This window comes from Euleptes europaea, chromosome 7 (genome assembly GCF_029931775.1).
Source record: "Euleptes europaea isolate rEulEur1 chromosome 7, rEulEur1.hap1, whole genome shotgun sequence".
NCBI lineage: Eukaryota > Metazoa > Chordata > Lepidosauria > Squamata > Sphaerodactylidae > Euleptes > Euleptes europaea.
The window spans coordinates 37,901,989-37,910,007 of NC_079318.1; the positions used below are offsets into that span (position 1 = coordinate 37,901,989).

General features: G+C 51.8%; 1 protein-coding gene across 4 annotated transcripts in view; it reads right to left on the reverse strand.

Moving 5' to 3' along the window:
* Positions 1-5,489, reverse strand: part of MDGA1 (MAM domain containing glycosylphosphatidylinositol anchor 1) — a 324,727-nt gene extending 319,238 nt beyond the window's left edge. For all 4 annotated transcript variants that reach the window (XM_056853572.1, XM_056853571.1, XM_056853573.1 and 1 more), the window contains exon 1: positions 5,357-5,489. In XM_056853572.1, the coding sequence (XP_056709550.1) occupies positions 5,357-5,489 (133 nt within the window). The remainder of the gene's footprint in view (positions 1-5,356) is intronic.
* Positions 5,490-8,019: the final 2,530 nt, after the last annotated feature.

Consider the following 8,019-nt stretch of genomic DNA (forward strand, 5'->3'; position numbering starts at 1 on the left):
CTTCTTCAGAGGATCCCTTTAAACAAGCAACAGATAGAATATGTTGCTGACTGCATAGGTGCAAAATGCAGGCATCTGTTCAAGAAGTAATCAGAAGTACTGACTGCAAGATTAGGTAGACATTTGTATACTAAGTAATAAGTCTCAACTCAGAAATCGGAAACTAATCCCCCACCCCCCAGTTATACTAAATGCCATTTTAACAATTGGAGGTGGGGGTAGTAAGAACGACTAATCAAGTGAGATAGACATATCGACATTGAACACACCCAAACAGCTCATCAAACAGTTGGCTTCCTGCTCACAACCCATTAGCAGGAGATGAGCTGAACCAGTGGGTGTTCCATCATACGTACTAGTCATATTTCTTATGCCGCTGTAGCCACACTGTGCTCCTAACTTTTCAAATAAGATCTGGGATGGAGCAAGAACAGGCACTCAACCCACCTTACTACATTTGCTTTTGCTGCTGCAGTTGAAGGATGCAGTGAGTTGAACATCAATTCTTATTACGGATAGTTACTACTATCAAGTGTATGAAAACCCAGCACGCTTCAGAAACAGGTTGACAAAAACCCTTTCTAGCAACTTGACGGCACATAACACACACACACACTGACTTTACACCTCCTCTAACCCACCTGGCTTGTCCGTGATGTGCCAGTTTCCAAACCAAGCCTTCTTTGGTGTGCCTATTATTTTTTAAAAGTTAACAACTCCAGATGACAGTGATTATTGACAATACTCCAGAATTCTCATCTGTTCTGCCTTCTCAACAGGATGTTGTAAAGGGATAAGAGTGGAAAACAGCCAGTGTGGTATAATATTTAGAGCAGGGGTGTCGAACTCATTTGTTACAAGGACCGGATATGACATAAATGTTACTTTGTCGGGCCATGCCTCACCAGCCCAGATTGGCAGCAGGCTCGCCAGCCCAGATTGGGGCTGGAGGGGTGGCTGGCGAGGCCGCAGTGGGCTTGCCAGCCCAGGTTGAGAGTGGTTAGTAGCTTCCTCAACTGGTAAGCCCGCAGTGGGCTCGCCAGCCCAGATCGGGACTTGTGGGGTGGCTGCCTCAGATGCCTCATGGGCTGGATTAGAGCTCTCAAGGGGCTGTCTCCAGCTCCCGGGCTTTATGTTTGACACCCCTGATTTAGAGTGTTGGACTAAGATCTAGGAGACCCGGATTCAAATCCCCACTTTGCCAAGAAAGGTTCTGGGTGACCTTAGGGTGGTTGTTGTAAGGATAAAATAGAGATGAGAATGATGTTATAAACTGTTTTGAGTTTCCATTAGGGAGAAAAGTGGGGCATAAAAATCTGAATACATAAATACAGTTCATGGTAATATTCACAAGAAAAAACGTTTGAAGAGCTTCTCTTTAAAAGAGCTTGTACTCCTGTTTTTTTGTGTGTGTCGAATTGCTGATTAATATCTGAGACAGGGGGCTTCAAAAGCATACCCTGAAAATCTTGTTGGTCACTATGGTGCTACTGGACTCAAATCTAGGTTGTCTAATTTCAGTGTCTCTTTCAGGCCCCATTTATATGTTACAGACACCACATAAATGTCTCTTCAAGTCATACCACACAGGGCCGTTATCACATGGCATGCAGATATGACAGCACAAATCCCTCCTTGGGATATGGGGTCATCCTTTCCCCCTTCCCCTGCACACACGCACACACATGGGGCAACCTCAAGTGCCCTCCAGCAATTGTAGACCAGCCTGTAGTGATAAAAAATGTATGATTGAAATTGTATTTGAGGTTTTTAAAAAGCAAGGCAACTCTGTAAACATGACTGTGTAAGTCAAGAGGATCCTACGATTTCACTAGGAGTCTAGTAAGACTTGACTTTTGACAGTTCTCTTAACAGCTGTATTCTTGGGGGTGGGGAGCACTGTGACCAGCTTAAGTGTGTCCTTTTGGTAAATAGGGCTGAATGGATGGAATCAGATAATGAAGGGAAGGAAGATTATTGGGCTTCAGACACTCTTCAGTCATTATATCAAACACCAATTTGTGTAACAAGCCTCTTCAGGTAGCAAGAGAGAAGTACTTTGACTCGTAATTAAAGCAAGTCTCTACTCCCAGCATTTTCCTTTAATACATGCCTTATTTGTTTCATCCATCTCAATAAACCCAGGCCAAGGCCTCTTATGAATGTCCCTGAGGGTTATTATTTAAAGGGTACATCACATGGCTATTTCATCTGGCTTAATCTGATTTAATCTCACTAGATTTATCTTTGTAAAAAAATAATAATATTTATAGCCTTCATACAAGTGCGCGTATGTCCTCTCCCATAGCCCTCTTCTCAGCACTCTAATGCTCAAAAGAAAGCAAAAATAAAAGTGGACTGAAACATAGCATCTGAATTCCCAACATTTCCACATTAAATGCCACAGGAGACAAACACAGAGAACATGAAATAGTCCTACTATATATAGCTTGGGGCTACAATTTAAGACCAACATTCAGAGCAGGAGAAAAGGAGGGGGGGAACCGGGAGCTCCTCTGTAATCCTAGTTTAAATTTTCTTGCAAGAATAACAGCTTTGCTCGAGCACCACACAAGCCTTCAATAGCTGCAATTTCACCATCTAAACAAACAGCTGTGATTGGAGACAGCTTTGGAGAAGAAGCTCAAGGAAGGATTGCCAAGGGGAGGGAGAGGGAAATTTTGTGGTGTGCCAGTGTCAGTGGTCTGAGCCACATGCAGAGAAACAATTTTATATTAAAACCATTATTCTCTCAAAGAGGAGGGGAGAAGGCATTTAGATGGTTGTTGATACAAGGGGAGGCATCAAACAGAAAACACAGGAGTTGTAGACTATGCTAGCTTTAAACAATGGCTTCATTTCAGTGTTCTTTCTGTTATGAACTGCTTTTCCTGTTCTTTCCCCTGAAATGCCATCAGATTTTTATTCTAAACATCTAGAGTTCTGAAAGAAAGCACTAGAAAAGGAGCTAGGTTTGTGCTGTGTGTGTATTTAAAGAGTTCATATCTATCTAGCTATCTATAGGTATCTATGTAAAACCAGGGTGCAAGGTCTAAAGGAAGCTAAAGGTGCCAGAAGACTGACAGTCTGAAGAGGCCCTTGAAAACAAACCTACCAGTAGTTCTGCTTGGACTGCAGCAGTCGGCTAATTAAAAATAAAAAGTTTGCCTAGGAGCATATAAAACACCCAGGGGGATGTAAAAACCTGCACACACACACTGTTTCTCTTGCCACAAGGACATTACACACCCCATCTCACTGCTCTTGGGTGCTTCTTCTAATTTCCCTCTGGACCTTAAATCCCTCCATCCCTCTTGCCAGGCACGTGGATGTAGAGAGGAGGAGAGTAGAAGCAAAATTGCATCTGTTTAAGGCAGCTGTTTCACAAAACACATCTAAACTTGAATTAACATCCCGGCCCTAAGGGAGGAAAAGGGAAATCAGTTCCCTTTAGAAAAAGAAAAAGAAGAATACATCATTAAAGTGACCTACAAGGCCATCACTTGTAGCTGGGTCAACAGTGAGTTGAACTCAAGTCTGTAGAGCTCACTTATACAGAACACAAGCTAAATGGTGGGGGATTCTGAAACTCACTGGAGGTCTATTGTTCCTCTGACCCCCATCCCACCCCACCCCTTCTCTATGCCTAAGGAGGGTTGTGAGGGGACCAGTTTTCCAAAGGGACTTTATAGCAATAAACAAGGGGGCTGGAATGGAAGATAGCCCGGACTTCTTAAATCCTGAGGGGTCCCTTCTAAAAAGGAGACACGTTTATTTATGAATTTTTAAACGCCTTTCTCCCCGCCAAAGCGAAACCAGCCTCTTGGCGTGTGCCATCTGCTGATGCGCCTGCCTTGTGTACCGGGCAGGGTGCTTGCCCCACTGCTCAGTCATCCCAGCTTCTTCTAGAGAACACCCCGAGGTGTGTCAGTGGTTTTCGGCAAGTTCCCCCCACCCCACCCCACCCCACCCCACCCCGCACCCGCAGCCATTTGCAAACGGGCCAGCTGAGCCTTTACCCTGGGAGCTGATCTTTCCACCGCACAAAACCCGCGCTAAAACCCGATCGTTTAAAAATGTGTGCGAAAAGGAACACAGTCGCTGGGTACCAAACATGTCTCCCCCACCCCCGAAGCCTTTCCTGATCGCATCTCAACAACTCTACAAGGCAAGGATAGGATGCTTTCTTGCTCCGGTTCCTAGTTTGCGCCTTTGTGATCTCTGGTCCCCCCCCCCCCCCCAAAAAAAAACCCTCTCCAGGGGGAGCTCTCGGCATCGGCCGTGCATGCGCGGTGCCACTTTGCAGAGCTTAACTCGCATCCCGCTTCATTTCAAAATCGCAAGAGCTCGATGGCGACTTTTCACAGCGAGATGTTCGAGCGCGCCCCCGTCCTTCGCACCCGCTCCGCTCGGTGCAGCAAAAGGGTGCGGAGGTTCCTTCCCCGGGCCCGGCGGGCCTCGGCTCGGTCCAAGCAGCTGTCAGAACCGATGAGGGGTGGCCTTTTATTTTTAAATCACTAGCCGTTAAGGAAATCTACACCTCCCGGCACTCCGTCGTCGCCGCCGCCGGTGGCAGCAGCACACATAAGCTACCCCCCATCACCCCGCATGGGACCGGCCTCAACAGGTAATAAAGCAAGAGCAAGCTGTGGCCAAGCGGCTCCGCTGAAGAGGAAGGGGCAACCCCAGGAAAAGACCAAGGCCATTTATGCACGGGAGGTTTCGCCCTGGATTTGCAGTTCTCTAGAGGCACGTTTCCCCCATCCGAATCCTCAGAACCCTGCAGGGGGGGTGGGGGGTTATTGTTGAGTTCTGGGGATCCGGGTGGGGGAAACGTGCCTCTACAGAGCAGCAAATCCAAGGCAAACCCTCCCGTGCATAAATGACCCCAAAGAAGCCGCTGGGTTGGGGGCGGATCGGAAAAGGGCCGCATTGGAACGACAAGCCCCCCACCCGCCAGCCAAAGCAAAAGTCCAGTTTAGCAGCACACACACACACCGGCTTCCTGAAGTGTCTTTTTTCTCTTACGGGAAGTTGGGTTCTTTTCCCGGAGCCGGTGAGCCGCGGAGACACCGCCTCCCCTCTCTCCCTTCTCCGAAAGGGTTAATCGGCGTCATCTCTTCGGACGCGTAAATCTGGGCCGGGGGGGGGGGGGGGGCGCCGGCAACAGCGGGGACCCGGGCGAGGAATTAAGAAGCGGCTCAAGGGGCCGGTGGAAACCCGACAATTGCCCCACACACACACACCCGCCCCCCTCATTCACTTTCTTCCACTGCAGGTGCTAAAACAACAACCCCGCAACTTGGCTCCCGCCGCCGCCCGCCTCCCAGGAAATCCTGGCCCCGGCGCCGCTTACCATAGGCCCCTTGCCCCCTGGTGTAGACGGGGACCAGAGAGAGGAACAACACCCAGATAGTCTCCATCTTCAAGGCAGAAGCTTCATAGCCGGCGAAAAAGAGCAGCCAGACCCCAAAAAGCCCCGGCAGCATCGGGCGGTTAGTCCCAGGCACAGGCGAGGAAGCCTCTTCTTCTTCTTCTTTTTCCGCGCCCCGCTCCCCCCCACGGCAGGGATGAGCCGGCTCCGGACGAGCCCTCCGCCCGCGCCTCCGGGGAAGCTCGCCCGCCGCCGCCGCCGCCGCCTCCGCGCGCCCAGGCAAGGAAGGAGAGCGGCGAGCAGCGGTCGCGAGTGGGAAAGGGGCGAGGGGGGGAGTGGGGGAGGAGGGGGCGCGCGAGCCGGGGCTCTCCCCCTGCCCGCCCCTCCCGGGGGCCTCTCGGCTCCGGAGCCCTGCCCTTCGGGCGAGGCGCGCCGCCCCCCCCCCCCAGCCAGGCACAGCCGAAACTCCCGCGCCTCCTTTTCCCTCCTCGGGCCGGGACCCTGGAGCGGGCGGGCGGGTGGGCGAGAGGCGCCTGCGGGGCTCCCCAAACTGCCGGCCAACTTGAGAGCGGGCGAGGCGTCGGGGGGAGAGCAGCCGGGAGAGCCCTCGCTCGCCCGCCCTCCCTCTTGCTGAGGAGCCTCTGGCTGCAACCCCGGGAAGCGAGCGAGGGAGGGGGTGCGGGCCGAGGGGAGGGGGGAGCCCGAGACGGAGGCGCAGCTGCCGGCCCGCTAGGTAACGCTCGCGCCTCGCCAAAGCAACGCTGCGGGTCCTTTCCCCGTTGCCCGGCGTCGCTCTTTCCCGCCTGGAGTTGGCCGGCGGCAGCCGCAGCGCATCACATCCTGCCCGCGGCCGGGAAACGAAGGATCCGGGACCAGGCAGGCACCACAGCCCCTCGCCTTGCCGGGGCTTTCTCGCTCCTGCGACCTCCCAGCTAGCAGGTCAGAGCTCGCTCGCTCTCTCGCTCTCCCGCCTTCCGCAGCCAAACCCCCCCCCCTTGTTCTCAACTGGCACTGTACCAGTTTAGAAGTTCTCTCTCTTTTTCTTCTGGGAGTTCGCCCCACTGAGCAGTTTCTTCCCACCCCCCTTCTGCAGACGGGGGAGATAAATTCTCTAGCTTGCCTTAGAAATTGGGGTGGGGGTGAGGAACTTGGCGTTGCAATGTAGAGCCAAAAAGATGCTCGGTGGGAAAAGGCTGGGTAGCTCCTCGCTCCGCCCCTTCCTAGAAGAACTGGTGCTTTAAATATTAAATAAATAAAAAAATAGCGGACCCGCAGCTAATCAATCGGGAGTTTGATGCCACTTGGGGAAGCTTTAAGCCCCCCTGCGCACAATGCAGTGATAGGTGGGATGGCGTTGCTCGCTTTGATGGCCTTCAGAAGGCAATTCAGGCGCCCGCAAACTTGACCAGTTAGCTGGCCGTTCAGCACTAAGAGCCCAGCCTGTCGATCACAGCACCCCCCCCCCCAACCAGTCCTTTGGAGAGTTAGATCTCTTGATCGTGAACACAGCGACGAGATCCTCTTCTAATTGCTTGCCTCTGCGCCGAATTTAATCTATAATCCTTCCAGATCTGTCTGCACCTTCTGTTTACTTCCCCCTCTCTTTCTCGCCCCCCCTCTCTCGGCTGTTCGATTCCTCTCTAGTTAAAAGAAAGGGGGGGAGCCAATTAAATCAGCTGTGCTTGAGCAGAGTCCTGCCTCCTGCCCAATCCCCCTGCCTCCCCCAGGACCAATTAGAGAAAACAAAACAAGGCTTAGGAGAAAACGGAGCTGGTTTGGCTATTTTTTTTCCTCCTTTTCTTTGGCATTCCTTTCTTCTTTTTTCTCGCTTTCCCCGGGAAAGAAATGTCAGAAACCAGTCGGGATTTCATCCATCCTAGAAACCCGAAGGATGTGATCGGTTCCACCAGACCCAGCCTCGGTCTTCTAAGCAAAGCAGAGCTGGCGGGGAGAAGTCTGCAAGAGAGCCGGAGGGAGAGCGAGCGGAGGAACAGAGCCAGCATTCCCGGGCTGCGCAACGACTCTGGGACCGCCAACCCAAACTGTAGGTTTGCAGGGTATCACTCGGGCCACGTGGACCCCGTGGGTGTGTGCACGATGTGCCAGTGTGTTATAAGCATGCCCTGTGTGCATATGTTGGTGCACAGTCGTGAAATGTGCGCTTGCACCTGTTGGCCATCTATATGCGATGTACCAGGAAACCAGAGCATCCGTGCTTACTACATGCCTGTTAGTAACGCAAGATGAGTGCATCCCCGGGGTTGGGGGGGGACGATGCGTTTTGCTCAGTATGTGTACCTGTGTTTACACATTCTGTTGCTCAGCCTTGCAGAACCTTCCTAGACCTTCGCACCCAAACAGTATGAGTTCATGCATCTGGCTGTGCACCTCAGCCAGGTGAACCAGCGCAGTTTGCTGGGTGCTCCAAAACAGCAACTGTTACTTTGCCGTAAATCCTAATTCAAAAGGAGACCGATGCCGACCATTTCCCCGCATGTGTGTGTTTCCAGGTATAGGCCTCCCCACCCCATAGTCTACAAAGCGGATTCTGAAGATTCAAAGAACAAGGTCCTATACTAAGAGTCATCCCCTTCTTTGTAGGTGGTGGGTCTCTACTGGGATTTCACGGTCCTCATTTCAAAAGA